General features: G+C 44.9%; 1 protein-coding gene across 1 annotated transcript in view; it reads right to left on the reverse strand.

Annotated features, from left to right (window-relative positions):
- Positions 1-25,551, reverse strand: part of lama1 (laminin, alpha 1) — a 327,154-nt gene that overhangs the window by 223,052 nt on the left and 78,551 nt on the right. The window contains exon 4 of the mRNA XM_078541251.1: positions 16,220-16,462. Coding sequence (XP_078397377.1) covers positions 16,220-16,462 — 243 coding nt within the window. The remainder of the gene's footprint in view (positions 1-16,219; positions 16,463-25,551) is intronic.

A 25,551-nucleotide genomic window follows, 5' to 3' on the forward strand; every position in this document is an offset into this window, starting at 1 on the left:
CAGTTCGATGGTTATCACCCTCCTGGCATCACATGGGCATCGGAACAGTGGGCAAGGCTGTTCAGGTTCCACATGAGCAGCAGGAAGGCTGCGGTTGGAAATGGGTGCTGCACCCTCAGAAATCGAGGCCACTGGCGGTGAGGCTTAGCAACCTGCACAGGAAGGGAAGAACGCCAGGAATCAGGAGGCCAGAGGAGAGAGATGAGGGACACAAAGGAGAAGGGGACACTAACCTGAGCGTAGGATCTACAGGCAGACGGAAAGATACCTGGAGGGGGCTGAGAACCAGTGCCAAAAGAGACTGCAACTCTCTCGGCAGATGTTCACAGGCATCTGTGCCCTCTTCACTGTGGACCTCTGCGATATATCACAGGTGGCTGCAGACCAGTCCAGGTGACAGTTACCCTCTTCACCAAGGCTGGGCATTGTGTCAGATGCACAACTGATGGGTTATAGGACACTGATTGCCTGGTGCAGTCATTGTGATGCCCTCCAATACCCTCTTGCAAGGTTCTCAGTCATTGTAGTGGTCGGCTGCGCTCTCCATGAGGTGGTGCTCAAGAGAGGTGGTGCACCTCGAGAACAGTGAGGTCCTGCAAGGGGACAGCTCTTCAGGGGAGAAGCAAGAGGTGAGAGAGGAGGAATTGGAGGCAGAGGAAGATGATGCTGAACAGAGAGGTGCCTCTGTTGAATGACATGGGAGCCTCCTCCTGCCACATTGTGGAAAGAGGGCCGCCCTCCCCTCCCTCATGGGTGCTCGTCCTCCAGCCCACCTGTAACATCTGACTTCCCTGCAGTGAAGGGTCAGGCTTTGGCACAAACTCTCTCCCTCATGACAACAAGTAGCCTCAGAGATGGCTGCCTTGGGTGTCAGAATCTCACCTCCATTCCTGCCCCAGCCAGCTTTAATTGGATAGGAAACCGTCTCCATATCAATTAAGGGCTCACTCACAGGAAAATCTGAACTTCAGTGGGTTTCCCACTGGAGGGGGGTGGTTTCTGATACAAAAACAGATTCCGCTCCTGTTTCCTGCCTCCATCCAGCTCCAAATGTCAAGGCAGCTCCAGAATGGAGGAATCAGCTTGTTATTAGAATTTTTTTTTAAATCGGCCTTATTGAATACATTTTCCACAAGTAAAGGTGAATAATGGGGATGGTTCATCACCTGCAAATCCTGGTAGGAACAAAAAAGTAATTCCATCAGCCTGCACTGATGGTTTCCATCATTTATATATTGTCAGTGCAGTAACTTGTAAAATCCAGAGCTGGAAAGGTTAACTCTTTAGAGTAAAGCGTTAACTCTATTGATAACCAATGAACATGTGCGTAAGGAGCTATGTCACAGTGATGTCACTCACTGAGAGTCGGTAGGTGTGAAGCATTTCGGAGAGTAGCTCCAGCTATGCCTTGGTTTTATTTAACCTTTGTAAATAGTTAGCATGTAAATAAATGTTTTTGAACAAAAGACCATTGCCTCCAGCAAGGTCTGTTCTAGAGTAAAAAGCTAACAAATCCTGAGATAAAACCACAATAAAAGAAACTACAGAGATTCTGCTTTGACATTCCTTCCATATCTGTAACATTGCCTGCCTCCTATTCACCAAATAAACTTGTCACACAATCTTTCATCACTTCCCTAGACACCAGGTCATTCAAGACCCTACTGCTTCTTAACGTTTTTTATTCTTTCTTGGGATGTGGGCATCACTGGCTGGGCCAGCATTTATTGCCCATCCTTAGTTGCCCTTGAGAAGGTGGTGGTGAGCTGCCTTCCTGAGCCGCTGCAGTCCATGTGGTGTAGGTACACCCACAGTGCTGTTAGAGAGGGAGTTGCAGGATTTTGACCCAGTGACAGTGAAGGAATGGTAATGTATTTCCAAATCAGGATGGTGAGTGACTTGGAGGGGAACTTCCAGGTGGTGGTTTTCCCATGTTTCTGCTGCCCTTGTCCTTCTAGGTGGTAGAGGTTGTGGGTTTGGCAGATGCTGTCAGAGGAGCCTTGGTGAATTGCTGTCTTATCCTGCCCAAGTTGTGCTCATCCATTACTCACAGAACCTTTATATGCAGAAGGAGGCCATTTGGCCCATTGAGTCTGCACTGGCTCGCTGAAAGAGCATTCTACCTAATCCCAATCCCCTGCCTTATCCCTGTAACCTTGCACATTTTCTGTTTTCAGGTAGCAATCCAATTCCCTTTTGAATACCTCGATCGAACCTGCCTTCACCACCCTATCAGGAAGTTCGTTCCAGACTCCAACCACCCTCTGGGTGAAAACATTTTTCCTCACATCACTTCTACTCCTTTTCCCCAATGTTTTGAATCTGTGCCCTCTAGTTCTTGATGTTCTCTTGAGATGAAACAGTTTCTCACTATTTACACTGTTCATACCCCACAGGATTTTGAATACCTCTATCAAGTCTCCTCTTAGCCTTCTTTTCTCCAAGGAAAACAGTCCCACCTCTCCAATCTATCCTCATAGCTACAGTTCTTTATCCCTGGAATCATTCTTGTGAATTTCCTCTGTACTCTCTCCAATGCCTTCACATCCTTCCTCAAGAATGGCACCCAGAACTGGACACGGTACTCCAGATGAGGCCTAACAAGTGTCTTATACAAGTTCAACATGACCTCCTTACTCTTGTACTCAATGCCCCATTAATAAAACCTAGGATATGATATGCTTTGTTAACTCATCTTTATTAACTCATCTTCTCCTATTAAAGTTCCTGACTTTGTATTTAAATCCCTGCATGTTCTCATCCACTGTCTGGAACCTCTTCCATCCCTACAAGTCTCAGACTCCCCCTCCATTGCTGCACCCCTAATCTTCTGTTTTTTTCTAATTCCAGCCTCTTGTGCACCTATTCACTCCTCTAGCAGCAGCCATGTCTTCTGCCAACTAAGTCCTTCTCTCCAGAATTCCCTCCCTAAATCTCTTCAACTCTCTACCGCCTTCTCCTCCTTTAAGACTCTACTTAAGATCAGTTCTTTCGCTCATCCTGCTACCCCCTGCCGCCCCTCCCCACCCATCACTCTTTCTTTGGTTCTGCAACCATTAATCATCCAACTCTTGTGAAATGTTTGGGGTGTTTTTTCTACCTCAGTTGCACAGTTCCCAGAACAGAGAATGGTTTAGTGCTGAATTTATAGCCTGGCGTGTGGGGCTTACATTTCCTGCTTTCGCCCCCAAACTCAACCAAATTTCCTCAATTCTTCCCACATCTTTTTATATTCGTCTTCTTTAACGAATCATACTGTACCTTTCTGAATGTTGTAATTAATTTAGCACTGATTGACACTTGTGAAAACAACTCACACTGGAATAACTGTGGGAAAAGGCTTCTTCTAATCTCCCTATATTTGTATCTAATGCTTTGTAAGTTGATCTCAGCCAGAGCATAGGGCAGGGTTTTATGACTGCATAGTGGCGGGGGCAGGGCCGTGAGCTGTTCAAAAGTCCATTCACTTTGGCGGGACCGGAATATCCTTCCTGCAAGAAGGGCTGTAAGATTCCGCCCCCATAAACAGCGGATAACTATAAATGGCCTCAGCGCCCTTTGGCATGGATTCCTGCTCCTGATCACAAGCCATTGACCCTTGCGGACTACAGGTCTGGTGCCACCCACAATGTGGAAGAATTTACCCGTTTGATACCTAGGTTCACGGGCAGTGGGTGCTTGTCACCCACTGAATTGTGCCACAGTGTTTGTCAGCGCCTTCAGGAATGAAAATTGGAGAATGATGGAAAAAAGCTCTCTCTCTTTCCCATGGGCTATAGTCGTTTCAGATAATTAGCCTCGGCTCACGTAGAAGAATGAATAAAGGATGGCCGGCACTTTCTCCAATACTTTAGAAATAGTGCCTGAGGAATAATAATCATTACAGTGGAATTAGTTTCGATTAGCATCTCCATCAAACAGTACAATTGCTCAAGTATATAAAGAGAATTAAATCACACTTAACAAATAGAAAAATACAGGAACCGCTGAGAGCAGACATGGATCTTCTTTTGAAAACTTACTTTAATCTTTATGGCTTAGATCCTTGTTTACAATAGCTGTAAGCCCCAATTTCTCTTTCTCGAGTCTTTACGCGAGTTGACTTCGGGTTGGGTGTGAAATCTTAGAGGTGACAAAATATAGTAGGTGCCCCCAGCATTTGTGTAGGTACAGACTAATTTTTTAATGTATGGCTGTGCTCCAGGCATTCGCAATGCCTCTCATTGGGAGCTCACTCATTTGTGTACAGGAAATCTATGATGCTGTGACCCTTAAAGGCCTGCAGCAATTTAAAGGGCCAACGCTGATTCCACGTCCAAAGGTGTTCAAATTTAGAGAAATGTGCGATTGTCCACTTTGCATCCAAGAGAAACCCGTCAGAGAGGGACTGGAAACTGCGGGTGAGTGAAGAGATCTGGGTGTGGAGGTGGAGAGACCACTAAAAGCTGGTTCACAGGTACAAAATAATAATCAAAAGCCCTGTGGAATGCTGGTGTTTATCTAAACAGGGCTGGAATTTGAATGGGTTAGGAAAGCTAACTCTGTAATGATGTAATTGTAGTGTTTAAAACAATAAAGTAGATTCAACAGATGTTAGGCAGCTGATTCATAAATACATATATAGGTAGAATTGGGATTTAAATTTAATCTCATATGATTACAGGTTTTTGATTTCTTTTAACTCCTGGATAATTTGGGGATTTCTAATTTAGCTACAAGTAACAAAATGGTTAGATTGTTCGCACTCAGGATGTTTTGGGGTTTAATATATAAATGCATAGTTTGGCTTACTGTGCTGCTAAGCCCCTGCTTGTAGTACAGGATGCGTGACTTGTGCCTGTTGACATCTTTTTGTCAATACATTGAGAAATGAGATAGTCTTGAGACAAGGAAACGGTGTTATAATAAATAATGACATGCTTAATAGTAAACCTATCAGTCAGTTGGACATTTTGTAAAGACTATCTAATTTCTGGGGATTTTGTTCTCAGTAATTCTTATCAGGGTATACTTAATCATCAACGACAATGCGCATGACTAGAGGCCAATAAAGATCTTCAGCTCTCCTTCACATTTTGTAGAGAGAGGGATGAGGACGAAAGCTTTGATAAATGTTACACCTCTACCAAGAGGAAAAATGGGATAATTGCATTAGTTACCCTCTGTATGACACTGGCTGGATTATATGCTAAGGGCGGGCTCCCCGCACGCCACAGTATATGTTGGGGTGAGCCCACCACCGACCTTATATTATTGAGACGAGACTTCTGCCCTTCTTCAGCAGGAAGTCCTCCCTCAGAGAGCCTCTGGCCAATAGATGTTGGCAGCTCTGCAGTACCGGCAGTGCCATCAGGAGTGGTGGCCATTGCCGGTACGGCAATTGGACCAAGGAGGAATTCAGTGATGGACCCAGTACTACAGTTAAGTGGCAGGCTCCAGCAAGGGGGCGTTGGCAGTGGGGGGACATGTCGGACAGAGAAGTGGGGGAGGGTAGATGTGGGGAGGGAAAACTGTGGGTGGAGGTGGGGGCGGTGCCACCGAATGCCACCAGAGGCCTGAAAAGGAGAAACCCTTCCCCCCTTTGATTAGCCACCGACCCACAGGGACTAACCAGCTGGGCTAAATGTTGGGCGTTGGGCCCAAGCCTTTCCCACTGCTCGCTAAATCAAAGTGGCAGTGGAATGAGGCCCTTAAGTGGGCAATTAATGCTGACGGGTGGGCAGCCCTTCTGACGCCTCCCCAACTCATAAAATGGCGGCGGGGCGGGGTGGAGGAAGTTGGGCAGGCCAGTCCACCCACCTGCTTTCCCATCCACAGGTGGTCCAAAAATATCCAGCCCATTTGGTATGTCTAAACTTTGGTGAACAGACTGGAAGTTTTACATGGTAAACATTGTTCTTACACAGAGTAGATACAAAGAAGCTATTTCCTCTGGTGGGGAAATCCAGGGCAAGTGGGCAGAACCTTACAATTTAAGTGAGGTCAATCAGGGGTGAAATCAGGGAAGATCTTTTCACACTAGAGCACAGTGGAAACCTGTAATTATACTTCCCAAAAGGCTGTGGACGATAGGTTAATTGAAATTTTCAAGACTGAGAATGACAGATTTTTTTTGATCAGGTAAGGGTGTGGATTAAACAGAAATAAAGTAAGCAGAAGTACACATCAGCCGTGATCTAAGTGAATGGCCTATTCCTGTTCCTGTGTTCTGACAAACAGAACTTGCAGAGTCTTATCCTAGACTCAGAACATCCCAAAGTGCGGTGGGAGTGAAAAGGGACCTCCTTGCACCCAGAAAACAGGACACAGATGAATTTAGGGGGCCAACGTCCCATGTCCAACTTGCATCTGAAACACTTCTGACACTATAATAGTTTGAGTGATCTAGAGGAGCCCCTGCAACAATTTCCAAACTCTGCCAATAATTTTTCTTGATGCTAGTTGTAAATCCCTTTGTGATTTTTTTTCAAAAGCTAGCTACATTTATATGGCTGGTTTTCCAGTTCTCCAGAGGATTAACCAGTGTTCACCCAAGGCCAGGTAAACTTTTGCTTCATACCTTTTACCTTAACGTGGAGCCAGCTGGAGCAGGACACCCTCAACAACAATGCCGTGGACCGCTGCCAAACAGTGCTCACCCCCTTCCCAATTGTCTGCCGCTCGGATCTTGCGTCTAATTCACTGCCACTTCTCTTCCTGGAGTGCCAACCTTGAGGAACTTCTGCTCTTCTCCCCTACGGGACTTCCGTTTGTTCTGATGAAAAGTCACAACCTGAAAGGTTAACTCTGTTTCTCTTTCTACAGATGATGCCGGACCTTTTTTTTCATTCTCACCTGGGATGTGGGCGTCGCTGGCTACGCCAGCATTTATCACCCATCCCTGACCGCAACTGAGAAGGTGGTAGCGAGCTGTCTTTTTGAACCACTGAAGTCCACGTGGTGTAGGTACACCCACGGTGCTGTAGCGACAGTGAACGAATGGTGCTATAGTTCCAAGTGGGGGTGGTTAGTGGCTTGAGGGGAACTTGCAGGTGATGGTGTTCCCATGCATCTGCTGTCCTCGTCCTTCTAGGTGGTAGAGGTCATGGGTTTGGAGGGCAATATCGAAGGACTTGTTGAGTATTTTCAGCTGCTTTTATTCCTCCAGGACCTACCCGAGGGGAGCTGGGCTGAATCCCTACCTACAAGAAAATTCATCTCCACTTAGCCTGTGAGCTACCTAGTAATGGGTTGAATATTAAAAGGAGCTCCAAGGCCTAACATTGTTCAGGCCCCTGGCCTGTGTGTTCTGGTGCAGAGGTTGTTCTCTGTGCCAGTTCGAATTGGACTAGTGTCACCAATGAATTTCATTCCCTTGAAATCCAAATAAGTACTTTTGAAGCACGTCACTGCTGCTATGTAGGCAAATGACCCAAATTTGAAAAGATCTCAAGTAGACATGCTGGCAGCAAGGCACCACAATCTTCTCACAGACCGTTTAGATCTGCTGATGCGTTCACACCAGTGGACATAAATCCTTTTTTCCTGCCTGTGGTTGTGTGACCAAATCATCCATTTAGGTAATATGGTAAGAGGATGGCATTAGCATTGGCACCATATGGCTTAATAACCAAAAACAAAATCAATGAACTTCAGAATATCTCGTATTCCTTCATAGGATGTATGCGTCACTGGCATGACCAGCATTTACTGCCCACCCTTAATTGCCCTTGAGAAGGTAGTGGTGAGCTGCTCCAGTCCATGCAGTGTAGGTACACCCATAGTACTGTTAGGGAGAGAATTCTAGGATTTTGACCCAGCGATAGGTTAATGCCAGGTGATCTGTGCAATTTAACACTGATTTGATTTTTCCATGATAGTCCGATACAACTGGGTAGCTTGCTAGGCCAAAGAGAGCAGTTTAGAGTCAACCTGTCATATTGTTCTCGGCCTAAAGTCACATATCAGCCATGGCAATAGATGATAGTTTCATGATCAGCATTACTGAGACTAGATTTTTTAATTCCTAATTCGTTTGATTAACTGAATTTAAATTAGCCCAGTTACTATGGTTGGATTTGAACTCACGTCACCAGAGCATTAGTCCAGGCCCCTGGGATACTAAACCTGTAACGTTACCACTTGGCTACTATCCTGTTGAATGGCCATCTAAGTAAGAGACCCACCAGGCACAGGCTCTAAATGTGCACTATACTGTTATTTCTTTGATTCTACTCATTGACTGACACCAAAGCTCACAGTGACAATCATTTCCTTCATTCAGCTGAAATGTAATTTTGAAATGCTTATCAAGCCACCATAGAAACATAGGAAGATTTGCGGCAGAGAAGGAGGCCATTCAGCCCCTCATGTCTATGCCAGCTGGAAAAGAACTAGCCAGTCTAATCCCATTTTCTCGCTCTTAGTCTGTAGCCCTGTAGGTTATGGCATCTCAAGTGCAAATCCAAGTGTTTTTTAAAACATGGTGATGGTTTCTCCCTCTACCGTCATTTCAGGCAGTGAGTTTTAGATCCCCACCACCCTCTAGGTAAAGAAAAGTTCTCCTCAACTCCCCTCTAATCCTCCTACCAGTTCCTTTTATCTATGCTCCCTGGTTACTGAGCACTTTGCCAAGTAAAACAGGTCCTTCCTATCCACTTTATTTAGGTCCCTCATCATACGATAATTAAATCCCCTCTCACTCTCAATTTTTCCAAAGAAAACAACCCCAGTCTAACCAATCTTTCCTTAGAGCTAAACCGTTCCATCCATCATAAATCTCCTCTACACCCTCTCGAGTACAATCACACCCTCCCTGTGATCACACGAGAGAGGGCACAGAAAGTGACTATATGACCTCTCGTTCTCTAAATGGCCAGGACTCTTGGGGCGGTGGGGGGGGAATCTCTCCAACTTATGACTCTGCATAGTCGGTTTGTTTCTGTGAACAGTGACTGGGGAGGAGGCAGAGGGGATTGCCTTCAAATGCAAAGCCTGATTACCTTCCTGTATAACATGGACCAGATGGTGTGGGAAGGAGGTAACTGTACATACTTTGCAAATGCAGAACATACCATTATGATACAGTAACCATGGTGTCTCTTACTTTGGCAAACATCATGAGCCATCACATTTTTATTGGCTCAACAACCACATCTTTGCAGATGGTCACAAACCAGCTGCAGATTGATGAAGTGACAGGCCTTTTAGTTCATAATTTCACAATTGTTGTGTGCAGGTACATGGAAGATCATATGTGTGCAATCAATGATGCGAAGATGGGAAGGGATTCCTGCAGTTTGAAAATAATAGAATTTCCTCTTATTCTGCTGCAAGTTGTCTGGACTGTGAAGTCAAGCAAATGTTTACTATATCTGTACACTCAGGTTGAGGAAATTTTACTGGCATTCCCTGGAGCAGCCTGGGTTGAGTTTGAAGGATAAAAACTCAGAACAGAAGGGACTTTGCAAGCCCCAGATAGTATTGTCCCTGGCCTGCAGTAAGTTGCACAATGGTGTTCCTGCCTCCTTAGTCAATCTAAGCTTATACCATTGCTCTGAGAGCTCTGATTGAGAGGGTAATCACCTGATGTGACCTGATTAGCCCCACATTTCTCCATTACTCCCCTTCATTTCCTTCCTCCAATTCGTGAGAGAGATGCCCATAGGAACATCCACGGTTTATTGTAGCTTGGTACCAAGATATTTGTGGGCTAACCCTCTGCCATAAACCCTCTTCAGGTACACAGTGGGTGCCTGAAAAGAAAAAGCTCAAGAAGAAAACTTCAATTAAATGTTAAATGTTGACAGTGCGGTTACAGATTGTCCCTTTAAACAACATTGTGGCAACACTGATGCTGAATTTATACGGGCAAAATTATATTTATTTTATTCTTTCGTGAGCATCGCTGGCAACCAGTGTTTGTTGCCCATCCCTAATTGCCCCCGAATTGAGTGGCTTGCTAGGCCATTTCAGAGGCTAGTTAGGAGTCAACCACATTGCTGTAGGCCTGGAGTTGCATGTAGGCCAGACCAGGTAAGGACGGCAGATTTCCTTCCCTAAAGGACATTAGCGAACCAGATGGGTTTTTACTTCAATTGATGATAGTTTCATTAGTTTTGATGCCCGAATGATGCCACTTTCACACACTAACATTGTGAGTGAAGCACCCACCTATTTTTGGTGGCAGCTTTCTGTGCCAGGGGTACGAGCCCTGGAAGCATGTGCCATGAGCACTATGGGCAGAAACCTACAATTACTGATTTCTATCCACATATCTACTTGGGCATAATCTCATGAAGTTCATTTATCCACCTTCTGGCCTCTTTGACAATGTTGCTGCATTTGCTTTCACTGAAATAGCTGCTTGTTGCAGGCTAGTTTGCTTTACATGTGATCAAATTTCACGTGCAGGTCAGTTAGCACTGTGCGTGAAAGAACACTTTTGTAATGCTCTTACAAAGGCCTGAGCCTAGCTCCCACCATTTTTGCCTTTGGGGGGGCGTGGGGGGGAGCACGGAACAGTGTCGGTTTGTAGTTTACACATTCGTGGTTCACGGAGGCAGCTGCACATGAAAATTACAATTTTCTGAAATACGACTCATAGGCTTTATACTTTTCAGGAAAGGGCCTAGCCTTACTGGAGTTCTTCAGAGAGCTGGTGTATCCTTTTGGAGAGGGAAGCGACCCTCTGGATAGTTTAAGGGTCCCCTTCAGGAAAGGTCAAGTGCCCTTTGGGATTGTTAAAATTAGACATACATGTGTGTAAAAAGTGAATAAACTCATTGGAGCTGTGAATCTGTCAAGGCAATCGACACTCCTGCCCTTTAAATTAAAAAAAGGTCCACAGTTTTAAAAAAATCAGCGCTTTCTATTTCAAACTGTCTGTTGACATAATATAGGTTATCATTATAAGATTTGTGCTACATGACTGATTTCAAAATCTAACATTATCACAATAAGCCAGCCAGCATACCTGTTTGCTGGTATCATATATCATACACTGCCAAGCTCCTGCCCCCTAGGTCATTTGCCCAGGAGAGTGTTCGGAGATGGAAGTGTTATGCACTGCACATGGTGGGTAGCCTTTTAAAGTAAGTTTGAGGCCAATTAAGCAAGACTGACAGGAATTTTCCAGTTAGCTTGCATGGCTTTCCACACTGTCAGGGTCTAGACTAGCTGGCTGGAGGTGGCTCCTAGTAGGAGACTATGGGGGCCTGCACTCCAGGTAGGCTTTGAGGCCCTCCCCACCTGTCTGGATACAGCTGCAGCCGCCGGCTGCCCTGTTGGATGGTCTGTGGCTTTTTATTATTCAAAACTTTTTAAAGGTGCCATGAGAGCACCTCAAGATGGAGGCTCCCTCTCTCTCCATTACCTGCAACAGCAGGCCCCGTCCATGCAGTAGGGCCTTCTATTGGCCCTCCTGCTTCAGGAACCCGTCCAACATCCTCGGTTGGGCAGTGAGCCTGCCCTCTGGCCACTAATTGGCCAATCCCAGGAAAATCACTGCCAGGCGACTACTCCGGACACAGTGTGGGGCTGGGACCCCTATTTGACCCCAACTTCAGAATCGCAAAGCAAAACCCATGATACTGCCTTAGTTATAAAGTGTTTCTATGAAACATGGCTTTGACTATCCAAAATGAAATCATGACAGTTGTCTCCAAAGCTTAACCAGTCAATAACAATGAGCATTCAGCTTCCATAAACTTCTGAGACAAACCGACACGAGTTGACCACATGCCCTCATGATTTAAGTCAGAAAGCCATTCAGATCAAAAAACCACTAGTTTGATTCCTGCTCTCTACTGAACTAGCCAATCACTGCTGAGGATGCAAGATGAGCTCTCACTGGGCTATAGCAGAGAAACTTCCGAGGTCCTTTTTCTGACTGATATCTGTGATTCCTCCTCGAAGGGTATTCCAGCGGGAATTAGCACCTTTAGCAAATTAGCGTTTGGAGCAAGAAAAGTAACATCTGCTTGGAATTCCTTCTCCTGATCTCCCGTGATGGCTTTGCTGAAACGCTCGAGGAATTTGGCATCGCTACACGGCTTTTGTCAGAAGGAGGTTGTTGGGGGTGGGGCGCGGGGGTCTCATGAAAAAAATTATACCCCAAAAATTGTTGCTTCCTGGTTTTAGTTAGCATAAGATAATGTTTCACATTTTATATTCAATTTCTACTTTTTCACTAAAGTTAGCGAATGGAAAGTGAAACATACCTTCTTGTTAACTATGTCAAGCAGACAGGCCTGTAACAGTCTTCCATCATTTCTAGAGAGATATAGATTCTATTTCTTAGGTACTAATTTGGGTGTCAGCTTACTCAACTTTAATTTTTGCCTCACACAGATGCAGTTAGAGAATGAAGTGTCGACGTGCTCGGCTGCAATAATCTCCTGCATTTCTAAAAGAGAGGCTGGCATTTCATCCAGGCCCATTTGTAATTTTAATAAAGCATCACATTATGCGTCTGCCTTTCACGGACAAGAAAGAAGCGACGTGAATAGACTCAGTTAAACTAGGAACAATCAGCTGGGAACACAGACAATGCATACTTTAATTATGGATCTGGACTGTAACAATGCCAAAAAATTATCTCCTCAGGATTCCAGCTGTGAACAGTCCTTTTGTTAATGTTCCTGGCCCGACAGAGAAGAGAAAATATGGATCCCAATTTTAATGCCAGGCCAGTTTTGAGTGGGCGGACAGCGGTGTGAGTTAGAAACTGACTCTGAGGCCCGGGATATTTTAACTCTTCAGCCTTATTAAATCCCACCGCTATGACCTCCCACCCATTCCACACAGGAATCAGTGGGAAACAACCAAAGGCAGCCCTCTGTGGTGGGATCAGCTCCGGATGCCATGCTGCGTTAGGTGGGGAGGGAAGGGGGACTTTGCAATTGGAAAGGGGGGGGGGTGCAAGCCTGCAGCAGGAGAGGCCTGAGCTTTCTTCAAGAAGCTCCTTCTTAGGAGGAAGCACCTCCTAATTCAACAGGAAAAGCATAAATAAAACTTAAATCTCTTTGAACTTCGTCCAGCCCTGTCCCTTTTTCCCACTGGGTTGGCCTGACAGGAAACATGTGCTGCTTCCTCCTCAGGCTGCCGAGTTAAAATTGCAGTCAGATCCCAAAGACATCATCAGGCTCGACATTCATACGTTACAAAAATGGGACCCTGCCGGCTTTGAGTGGATTTGTTTCCTAACCGTCTTCCGGTATCTCCAGGGCTGGATAATAATCTGGGGAATTTTAACTGCCCACCCACCTAGTTTCCGTCAGGTGGGTAGGGTTAAAATTTCCCCATTGACTTCTCCCAAGGCCAGTACCAATGTACAGATGACAGAATTTGCTTTTATATAGACTAATCCAGACAATATCCAGTATTATTCAGGTCTGTTTGGTGTTAAAACTTAAGGACTTTCACATATGTGACTATCATTGTACAAGCATTTGGAATCAAATATCTTGCCTTCTTTTTAAGATGTGCTATTTTATTCGCTAAAATTGGAAGATTTTTTTAAATAGAGGATGTCAGATACATTTCACAGTGACTGCTACTATAACTTTCAGGCTATCTGCATTGATTGACTATTTAAAAAGGTAAATGGAAGTTTTGCTATAAATAAATCCACACTCCATTTTCTACAATCAAATTCCTTAAACCTCGATCTGTTCCTCCTTTGGCATCGGTTCAAAACTGGAGCATACGAACTCGGAGCAGGAGTAGGCCACTCGGCCCCTCGAGCCTGCTCCACCATTCAAAAAGATCATGGCTGATCTGATTGTAACCTCAACTCCACATTCCTGCCTGCCCCCGATAACCTTTCAGCCACTGTTAATCAAGATTCAATCTAGCTTTGCCTCAAAAATATTCAAAGACTCCACTTCCATCAGCTTTTGAAGAAGACTCACTACCCTCTGAGAAAAAAAATTTCTCATCTCTGTCTTAAATGAGTGACCCCTTATTTTTAAACAGTGACCACCCCCCCCACCCCAAGTTCTAGATTCTCCCACAAGAGGAAACATCCTCTCCACATCCACCCTCTCAAGACCCTTCAGGATTTTAAAAGATTCTGAGGGGTCTTGACAGGGCGGATGTGGAGAGGATGTTTCCCCTTGTGGGAGAATCTAGAACTAGGGGTCACTGTTTAAAAATAAGGGACGGAATTGTCCCAGAATTGCACTAAGTGGTAGTGGGCGGGAAAAATTATATTTTACCTGCTGGCTGGAATGGCAGCTTCTCACGCTGTATTGTCCCAATCCTGCCTCATTAATCATGCATTCCTGGGAAACACGCCTTCTCGATGGCAGGCGGGCTCTCATTTGCCTACCACACTGTCACCTCACCACTTCCACATGCCGAGTGCCATATTTAAAGTGCAGCCGCACACACACCTCTCTGTGCTTCCAGCCCAGGACTGCTGCAATGAAGATATGGCCTCGAAAGGCAAGAAGACTGCAGCGCCCCCGATTCGGTATCACGGCCCTGGAATGACCTTTGGACGCCATGGAGGCTCGCTGTGAGGTCCTCTACCCAGCTCTGGCCACAGGAGGAACAGCAATCTCACCACTCCAGGCTTGGTGGGTGATGGCAGGGGTGATCAGTGCCAATGCTGCATAGAAGAGGTTGGCCATCCAATGCAGATAGAGGATGAATGATCTCATCCGTGCAGCCAGGGTATGGCAACCATCTCATCACTCTAAACTCACACACTCAAACCCATCACCCATTCACTGGCATCTCACTCACTGCCAGCTCAAAGGGACATCACCACTCACTCTTTTATGCCCGCCCTCACATCTCCATCTAGCCTCATCTTCTCTGGATACTGTCTCCTCATCCCTCACCATCTTGAGGCCCTTGAACAGATCAACGTGTACAATTCAAATTCCACCATCTGCCATGGCGGGATTTGAACCCGGGTCCCCAGAGCATTACCCAGGTCTCTGGAATATTAGCCCAGTGACAATGCCACTATGCCATTGCTTCCCCTAGAGGATACCCCCTTCCCCAATGCAGCCCTTGCCCTGTAGCCTCTTCCCATACCTCAGGCCACTTCTCCCCCTTCCCCAAGCAAACCCTAGCCCTGCAGCCTCTTCCCATGCCTCAGGACACTTCTCCCCCACTTCCCCAAGCAAGCCCTAGCCCTGCAGCCACTGAAAATCCACCCCCACCTTATGGCTGGTCTGGTCGGTAGAGACCTGCCCGTGAGCCCCCCTATTAGTGACATGGTACTGCCTGCAAAGTCTGGCACTGATGACTGTGAGTGCTGTTCAAAGCAAGACAGGCAAACAAACCTCGAAGTCCTGAGTGAAGTGCAGATCACCAGGTACACGTCGCTTATGTACAGTTGTGATACACGTCAGTGTGATCCATCATGGGAGCTGGGCTTATAATGATATGCAGATGTATTACAATGAAGTTCCCGACGTCTAATGGTCCACCATTGATGGGTAGAGCAGACAATTGCAAACTGGTTTCACGACATCATGAAACCAATTTTTGGCCTTCTCGCCATATTGTCCGCTCATGCCGCCAAACACGCCCGCCGCCTACGGGCACGGAAAATTCTGCTCAAGGGGTCGCTCATATATGACAGAGATGAGGAGAAATGTTTTCTCTCAGCTGGTCATGAGTCTTTGGAACTCTCTCCCTCAAAAGGCGATGGAAGCAGAGTCTTTGAATATTTTTAAGGTAGAGCTAGATAGATTCTTGATTAACAAGGGTGTGAAAGTTCACCGGGGTCAGCAGGAGGTTACAATCAGATCAACCATGATCTTATTGAATGGCAGAGCTGACTCGAGGGGCCAAGTGGCCTACTCCTGCTCCTAGTCTGTATGTTCAAATGCTCCAATCCTGAACTGACAACAGGAACAGATCAATCTCAGGTAGCCATTTAATGCTACCTTCATTAGTGTCCACATTCTGGAAAATGGCCTCGCCTCATCTTTCTTTACCTCTTATATTAACAAGACCCTGTTGTGTCCCCTGTTCAAGTCACTTTGCTCTACACACCACATGTCCTCCCTCTGGTGGGGTTGCTGCGTTCATGTTTAACATTACTACATCGATGGAGTTTGCTGTTGAGTGTAATTTTAATGACCATTCTTCTCTCTAGGTTGTGATTTTCTTTTAAATTATCTTCTTGCCCAAGTTGACAAGTTAATCCATCAACAGCTACTTTAAATTGGAGGCTCGAGAAACAAATTCTTGTATCTCTTTTTGTGGATTAATTTACCTCTCCGTGCTCTAGCGGGACAAGTCTGGAATAGTAAGATGTGCAGATCACTTCATCATCCCTCTTGTAGGTTGGAGGCCCAATTCTAGGTGCGATGTTGTAGCGAGTCAGGCACTCAGTGTCACTTGTGGCATAGTACTGCCATGGTGTAAATTCAATACCATCAGTGGAGCGCTCCAATACCCAGTTTCCAGGCCGAGGAGAATTTGCTGCCTTAATGATGACATAGGCTACTTGAAACACCTGAAGAAAAAAGAGAGGGAAGACCTGCAAATTAGAAATGTTGATGCTCTCATTTATAAATGCAAAATATCTGGTTGCCATTGTTCTTTTTTTTTTACAATGAACAATATTTTTAAAAAGGTGCAATATTTGTGGAGAATGTGCAGCACAGTCAGCTCTGATTACCATTTGTTGTCTTCACCTGGAACAGCAACAAGTTATTTAACCAACACTTTTTTAATAAAAAGGTAGCCACACAAAAGTAAATGTGCGATGGAATTAAGGAGGAAAGACACCATTCTGCAATTATCTATCTATCTATTCAGATTAAATGTATATTCGCATTATACTGGACAGCACTGTGACCTAACAATTAAACATGACGTATAGTGCATTACGGTGCGGAACACACTCAGATAGAACAAATTCTCGATTGAAATCAGCCACTCTGTTTTCCATTTAGTGCGCAGATTTTTTTAAACAAAAGAACACAGGCGCTTTTTGGCATTTGCAGAAAGACTTGCAAAATACACGCAAAAAAAAATAATGACAACAACGTGTGGCTTTAATATTTGAACATTTCTTTCAATTGGTCTGTTGCTTTTTCAAACAAAATAAACTAACCTCAGGAGTAGCATGCAATAGAAGTGTTTTTTAAAAATATATGATTAGAAAGGTGATGTAAATTTAGTTCAATAAAATGATTGCAAATCTTTCCCGACTACAATTTAAAGGAAGGGCTGACTGGGTCCCCCCTTACTCAGGCACAGAGGAGGACCAACAGACCAGGCATGCACCAACTAGGCCTGTCCAGCCCCAGGAGCAGTGGGATTTCCTGTCCTGGGCCTTGCCCCAGGAGGCAGGCTAGGAAACAGGAGCCACTGACAATGGGGCCTATTGACTGCCACAGGCTGGAGGCCATGACCTCCGAACATTATCCTGGGGAAAGGTAGGATTCTTTAATCTTCTATCTTCAAGCTGCCCCAGGGTACAGCACCAACCATCTGGTCAGCGAGGGGTCCGGGAACTAGCCACAATATCAAGCTTTTTTCAGGTGCCCCTGAAAATAGGCTCCCTTTCCGATCATTTAAACTAGCAGTTGGACTTCTGCTCTGCCTTGCTTTCAATGAGCAAATCAAGAATCACACATTCAGGTCTCCTTTTAATTTTAAAACCATACTTAACAAGAGTCGAGCAAGTAAGTAAGAACAATACCTTTACAGCAGAAACCCTTCCATCCGAACTTCTTCAATGGAAAAACCATTAAAAGATCACAATTCAATATTAAGCCAATTGCATATAACCTTTAATGTTAAGTAGTATTCTTTTCTTACCATTGCATTCATTTAAATTATCTCTTAGAGCTTTTAAGTGACTGATTCCTTCTCAAACTCATATCCAAATTGATTATAAGCTCATAAGAAATAGGAGCAGGAGTTGGGCATTCGGCCCCTCGAGCCTGCTCCGCCATTCATAAGATCATGGCTGATCTGACTGTAGCCTTAACCTGACTTTCTTGCCTGTCCCCTTAACTCTTGACTCCCTTGTTAATCAAAAATCTGTCGAACTCAGCCTTGACTATATACAATGACTCAGCCTCCACTCCTCTCTGGGGAAGAGAATTCCAGAGACTAACAACCCTCTGAGAGAAGAAATTCCTCCTCATCTCCGTCTTCAATGACCCCTTACCTTTAAACTGTGTCCACCAGTTCTAGATCCCCCAAAAGGGGAAACATCCTCTCAGCACCTACTCTGTCAAGCTCCCTCAGATTCTTATAAGATCAATAAGATCACCTCTTGGCTCCTTTCTTCCCTCTAATGGGACTCTCAAATCCAACCATGACAGTTCTTTTCATATTCCAGAAAACTGGAACTTCCCGGGTTTTGCACAACTGATCACGAAAATATCATAAGGATTTGTCAGTTGAATACAAAGTAAATTGATTGCACATCTTTGCTTAAGAACGACCATATGTAGCAATTTTATTTGTTATGAGATGGTGTTAGATCGATCTTTGACTCAGGTGCACTCTCTCTCTCTCTCTGGCTACCAATGCATTTACAGAAAAAAACAATTTCTGCAATGAAGCATTCAAGTGAAGAGATGGCCAACAAAAAGGCTTTGACTTATGTCCCATCACTGAAGCCATTTAACTCGCCCGAAATGTCATTTGAAATCCAATCCGCTTCATGGCATTTCTGAAATTTTTGCAGTCGAGGCCGAGATCCTGAAACAGGAGCTTTGTTCACAAATGGTAATGACCCCTGCCCTGCAACACTGGTTGCTAGTAAAAGCCAAGGAACCAACAGCAAAGAGCTGCTGTCAGTCAGCATCCCATTATATACCGGGCTGCTCAATCAAGAATTCCACCTGCGCTGAATTGTGTTCCCCCAAATTATTCATAAATTGCATTTTCATTTTACACTAAGCTGTGTACTTAGGTTATACTTTATTTATTGTCCTAACCTGGACTCTAGGGCTTTGCAATTTGCTTGGACTATGAGGGTGAATTTTCTATGTTTACTTAAACATAATGCGAGGGATTAGGAGCGCATCCCTACGTCAGTGTTCGATGGCGATCTTTCCCAAGGGGATCCTCAAGCTTGCCCAGTTCTGCAGCACCATAGCACTCATTCGATTTTGAAGTCTGCGTGTGAGGTGTTAAAAGTAGAGGAGCAATCATTGCCACTCTCAGGAATTAGTGCTGCTTGAGTGGGCACAATTTCTCGACTAGCCCGACTCCAAGCGTGTCAATTAAGCTCAAGCTAAACGGTGTCAGCTGCAGAAGTGTGCTCATCTTTGACATGTTTTTCCATTTGCCTGGCTGTTTTCTTCCCCCCCAGCCCGGTATGTATTGCTCAGCAATCTTTAGTCTGTGTTGCCATGACCTCCACTTGTTACCCTTGCCCCCAGGTTCCCTTCTCTCTGACACTATTGCCCTTGCCCCGAGGTTCCCTTCCCTCTGACACTGTTGTCTTTGCCCGAGATTCCCTTCTCTCCGGCACTGTAGCCCTTACCCCGGTACCACAAGCCAGCCACAAAGAAGCCACTGTGGAAACTTGCCTGTGAACCCTCCACCTCCCGAATCTGCAGAGCTGCTTCCTTGCACTGGGATCCTCACAAGTGCTCATCTCCGAGTTCCCCTCGAAGTTCAGGTCGCCAGGTGCACATCTTTTAAAGGCGTCCATATGTAAATCACACTGTTCTAAAATCATGCCGATGTGGGATTTAAATTTGATGTCAGGGGTGGGGGTGAATTCGGCATGAGGCCACAGTAATCATATGCAAGTGTATTCCCGATGGTGGGAAGCATGACCTGCAATTGACAGGGGGAGGGGACAATCGCTTCCCGGATTTACGTCACCAGGAAACACGCCTGGAGCCTTCTCATGACATTTTCCGATCTCATCACCGAACACGCTCGTGCCAAGCAGGTGTGGAAAATCCAGGCCACTGTCTCTGTCCTGAGCAATCTTCAGGCACAGCTTTCCCACCAGGAGCATGGCATCATCGAACAGGGTCAAACTGGTAAAAGGCAAATTCAGCGCTGATATCAGTCAGCACCTCTTCATATAATTCATGGAGGCAAAGTCATTCAGTATACAGCTGAACACTGAGATGGGCATCCTAGCATCCCATAAAACCTGGAGCATCCGCTCCGCTGGTTTTCAGAACAAAGTCCTATTCTACCTATACTCCGAGCTGACCGCCCCATTCCAAATCCCAAACCCAGTGGGAGCCAATCAGCACATCCTGAATCGCCAGCCAAAATATCAAAGCAGCACAGTGTCACGAGGAACACCAATGTGGCCCCAGGAAAGATGCTCCTCTTCTGTTCTCCTGCTCCCAGTGGAGACAGTAGGCTGCTTTGCGATGGTAAGCAATCACCTTTGGAATCCATTACCTTCCTACAATATAGGTTTGGGACTTACAGAAACTGTAAACATCAGCATTGGCAGGCTGGCCGGCAAACCCTGGCCAATGTTCCCTTGAGCTGGGGGAGTAGTCAGGAGGCCTTCTCATGCTACCCCACTGCAGCCTAAAGGGCCTGTGCCAATGGAGTGCAATCCAACCCCTGGTCCCCACCACACAGCAACAGGGCTTTCTTTCCTCTCCAACTGCAGTAAGTTTGAGGCCTGTATTTCTAAGGTAGGATGAATGCAATGGGCTGAATGGCCTCTCTCATCTAAGCTCCTCTTTTGTGATCTTACGGAAATACTGTCAAGAAACTAATCTCAACCAGGGCAGGGAATGAGCTGTTGTTGAAAGATGCATCAGTTGGGAGGGTGAGAAGAAAGCTAAGATTCCTGTTCTCCCTCACTTTCCGCTGACCCTTCTGATAAGTGCTCATGTGGTTGGCAGGTTAATGACAGCTCCTACAGTTGAATAGGTTGCCAGTGCTCTCTATCCCGGTGAGCCAAAAATAAATAACGATCAGTTCAGCTGCTGGGCTCAGTAAAGATCTTGGCAGATCAGCACTTCAACTCAACTTTTCTGACTTTGTTCCATTGGTTCTGACAGAAAAGAATTACATCGAAGAATTGCCCTGTGAGAAAACCGCTCCTGATGAACTATCTCCAGTGAGAAATGGGAGCGCTGCTGTGATCTACAAGTTTGCCCAAGTCAGCATCTTCAGTTGAGGAAGGACTGGAGAGAAACACATTTTGTTGATGAGTGCTGCTTTCACAGACATTGTTTCACACCAGTGGGATAAAACAACTTTCACACGGGACTGATGTGAACATACGGCAGCTGGCCTGATTTAGTGGTATCTCTGCTGAAGGCCAGAAGGCAGTGGTGATGTAGGGGGATGAGTAGCTTTCAAGGACAACACAGGCATTATCATAGCCATTTTGCATACAAAAATAAACTTAAGCCTTACAGTCTCTTACAAATGTAAAATACAAATATGTTGAGGCAAAGATAAACCTTCACCCAAGTACAGAACTTCTATTCTTAACTCAATCAGCTGCACATAAGAAAATAAATAGGAGCAGGAATCTCCTGTACAGCCCCACGAGTCTGCTCTGCTCAATACAACCATGGCTGATCTTCTGACTTAACTCCAATTTCTTGTCTGCTCCCCATATCCTTTGATTCCTTTTGATTCTGATTCCTTCTGAGTGACCAAAAATCTATCTCAGCCTTAAATATATTCAATGATGGAGCATTCACACTCTCTGGGGTAGAGAATGCCAAAGATTTGCAACTCCTTGAGTGAAGAAATCTCTCCTCGTCTCAGTCCTAAATTGTCAACCCCTTACCCTGAGACTGTGCCCCTCCCACCCCCCCGCTCCATGTTCCCCAACCAGGGGAAACAACCTCTTAGTATCTATCCTATCAAGCCCCTTCAGAATCTTGTATGTTTCAAAGACGACACCTCTCATTCTTCTAAATTGCAGAGAATATAGACCCAATTTACTCAGCCTCTTATCAGAGGGCAACCCTGTAGTTTTCTTGTGAGATTAATCTGGTCCCAATGTGTTCAGATCTTGTACTCTAGTCTATACCAGCCATTTAAACTCAACACTCTTGGTTTTCAATTGAAAACAGAAAGTGCTGGAAAAACTGAGTTAATGTTTTGAGTCCAATATGACTCTTCCTTGCGACTGTTGGCTTTCATGTAGTTGTTAATGGGTGGCTCCATTCAAACACATGTTTGCATGCGGGCTCTGAACACTAATTTGTGGGGCGTAATCAAGATTTGGCCTCATCTTTGTTTAATGCTGCCTCACTCACTCTTTCTCCCTTAGTTCTCCTCTTCCTTATCGTCCTTTAGAATAGCAAACACGGGGAAGACTAGCGCTTAGTAGTGTCTGCTGGTGGGGTGGGGTCAAAGACAGTCTGGTGACTGGAGACATCCTCACTCTGATTAATCCCTGTATAATAACTTACGAAAGCACAACCATGAGAAATAGGCAAAAATTTTCAATCTTGTAAGTATCTTTAAGGGGCTCACTGATGCCAGTTGGATCAGCTGTTGTGACCCTGGTCAAAATGATGTGTAATGGGGTTGCATATTCCAGGCACTCTGCAGACTTTGGCCATCCAACAGGTTAGAACGTGTGTGCTGGTGAAGGGGAGGATGCTGTTCAGATTGGAAGCTTCACAGCATCAAAATTTAGGCAGAATTATAGGGGGAACTGCTCGGGGCCAAAATTTACAAGCCTCCAAATTGTGCTGCGTTGACATTGCACTGTAAACTTTCCACCACTGATGTGGATTTTGGGGGCTCCCAAAATTTATAAAGTTCAAAGATGTTAAGACTTTTTTTTAACCCAGGTCTCTTGGTTCTTTGTTTAAAATATCAAGGGCGAGGGAAAACCATAAGATCTCAATCAACAAAAACAAAATCCTGCATTTATATAGCGTCTTTAATGTAGTGAGACCACACAAGGTACTTCACAGTGGCGTTACCAAACAAAATTTGACATGTTTTTTTAACTCACCGATGGGATGTGGGTGTCGCTGGCAAGGCCAGCATTTGTTGCCCATCCCTAATTGCCCTTGAACTGAAGACTTGCTAGGCCATCGCAGAGGGCAGTCCAGAGGCAACAACATTACTGTGGGTCTGGAGTCACATGTAGGCCAGACTGGGTCAGGGCACCAGATTCCTTCCCTAAAGTACATTAGTGAACCAGGTGGGGTTTTACAACAACTGATGATAGTTTCATGGCTATCATTACTGAGACTAGCCATATATTCCAGATTTTTTATTAAATAAATTTAAATTCCACCAGCTGCCACAATGGGATTTGAACCTGTACCCTCAGAGCATTAGCCTGGTTCTCTGTAATACTAGTCCAGTGACATTACCACTACACCACTATCGCACCCTACATGGAGCTGCATAAGGAGATGTTAGGGCAGGTGACCAAAATCTTGGTCGAAAAGGTAGATTTTAAGGAACATCTTAATAAAGGAAAGAGAGGCAGAGAATTTGTGAAGGGAACGTCAGAGCTTGGAGGCTAGGTATGGCTGCCGATGGTGGTGTGATTGAAATCGGGGATCCTCAAGAGGTCAGAATTGAAGGAGCACAGAGATCTTGGAGGGTGTAGGGCTGGAGGAGTTTACAATCATAGAGAGAGGCAAGGTCATGGAAAGATTTGAAAACAAGGATGAAGACAAGGAGTCATAGTAGATCAGTGAGCACCGGAATGATGTATAAATGGGTCTTGGTGCAAGTTAGGATATGGACAGTAGAGCTTTGGATGAGATCAAGTTTATGAAGAGTGGAAAATGGGAGGCCAGACAGGAGACTAGAAGAGCTTTGGAATAGTCAAGTCTCTCTCCTAACATATCTCTGGGATGATCTTTCCCTGTCAATAGTCTTAGTAAAAATGTTGAATGAGCACAAACCAGAAAATTCCATTTCGCACTTCAATGTTTTCACTAAAATTATCAAAAGGATGAATGTCAGGCTTTTGAGCATTTCCAGATATATTTCTTTTAACCAAAAAAATGTTTTTAAAAATGGGCTTTAAGAAGCACCCTATGAGAGTGGAAATTTAATGGGTCATTTCTCAGGGAACAGGCCAACCTTACAGCAGCATTTGGTTTTTGAAGTGAATCAAGTTAAATGAAATACAGATGCGCCACGTCACGAGGTTTGAATGGAAGAGGAAATCAGAAATGTTCACATACTGTGGAAAAGTAGTCAAAGTTTGCACCAGTGAAATACTCTCCATTGCAGAATGGACAAAGAAAATAGTGCAAACTAAAGAAATCTCCCCTCCCCGCGCCCCCCCCCACATCTCGCCCACTTATATTCCATCATTAGGAAATAAAGTGGTTTTAACCGCAAACAAAATTGTAACGATCCTGACCTGGCTTTCTGATCTTGTGCTGAAGAGGCAAGAATAAAAACACACAGAGCTCAGACCAAAAAAAAAGTGTGGAATTGGGTGTGCATGGGCTGATTTAAAATTTTCTATGTGATCAATCTGCGTGGGCCCCACTAACTTGATATTTATAAAACATTTACTTAATGAAATTTTGAATTGGTAACACCCATGAATGATGTCCTTGATACGAAATAGTGGGAAGAACCTATGCATATCAAATCAGGTTACAGCGTTTGATTCCCCAACTGGAAGGTCCAAAGTTACCCATCCTTTGGCTGAGGTATTAAACTGAAGGCCCCATCTCCTTATTCCACTGGCTCACCGAGTCTTTAAAGAACACTTACAATTACTTGAGGAGCAGGGAGCTCTCTTGCCATCCGAGCCAACATTCCCCACTTAACTAATGCCATCGATTAAGCACATTGGCTCATCTTATTATTGTTTGTGGGCCATTGTTGCTGCTGAATGACGGGCATATTTGACCATACAGCAGTCACTTCACTCCTGGGGTATTTTGAAATTTTTTTTTGATGTAGCAAAGCAACAAAGAATGAGTAAATACTGAATTTGACACCTTTCTTAGAACTATAGATGTTGACAGTACATATGGAAGCCATTATATCTGTGCCATATGCTTGTCTAAGCCATGCAAAAGTAATCTCACTGCCTGTGCTTTTGCCATAGTCTCCATCTTCCTCTGTTCCAAAAATGTATTCAATTTTTACTTCAAAACTACAATGGTCTCTGCCTGCGGCAAAGCAGTTCATGCTTCAATTATCCACTGCATAAAGAAATTTCTCGTAATCTTTCTTCTCACTCTTAAAGAGAATTTCAAATCGGTGAACTCTTTGCACTGATTCACCAACCACAGGAAATAGCCCTTCTCTATTCACATCAAAATTTTAAACACCTTATGAATCTCCTCTCAGCCTTGCATAGGGGCAGCATGAAATGGCTAGCTTCACCTGTTCCTCAATTTTGTCTGAGATACCTTACCCTGCCAGATTATTTGAGCAACAGGTGAAGCTCGCCATTCTCGCTGCTACTATGCAGTGACAACACAAGTGGTATTTTCCACGAACAGGAGGCTGCTGTCAAGCAAAAAAGATGTTCTGCCTACCACACAGATGGGTAATGTGGTATATGAATTTCAGTGCCGGTGCGATGCCAGGTACGTAGGCCGTGCATTCCAAAGACTGGCAAATCGTATCAAACAGCACATCCCTTAGGAAATAAGCAGAGTATGGACCATACTCAAACAGCCC

The sequence above is a fragment of the Cetorhinus maximus genome, chromosome 4 (assembly GCF_964194155.1).
Source record: "Cetorhinus maximus chromosome 4, sCetMax3.hap1.1, whole genome shotgun sequence".
Lineage (NCBI taxonomy): Eukaryota > Metazoa > Chordata > Chondrichthyes > Lamniformes > Cetorhinidae > Cetorhinus > Cetorhinus maximus.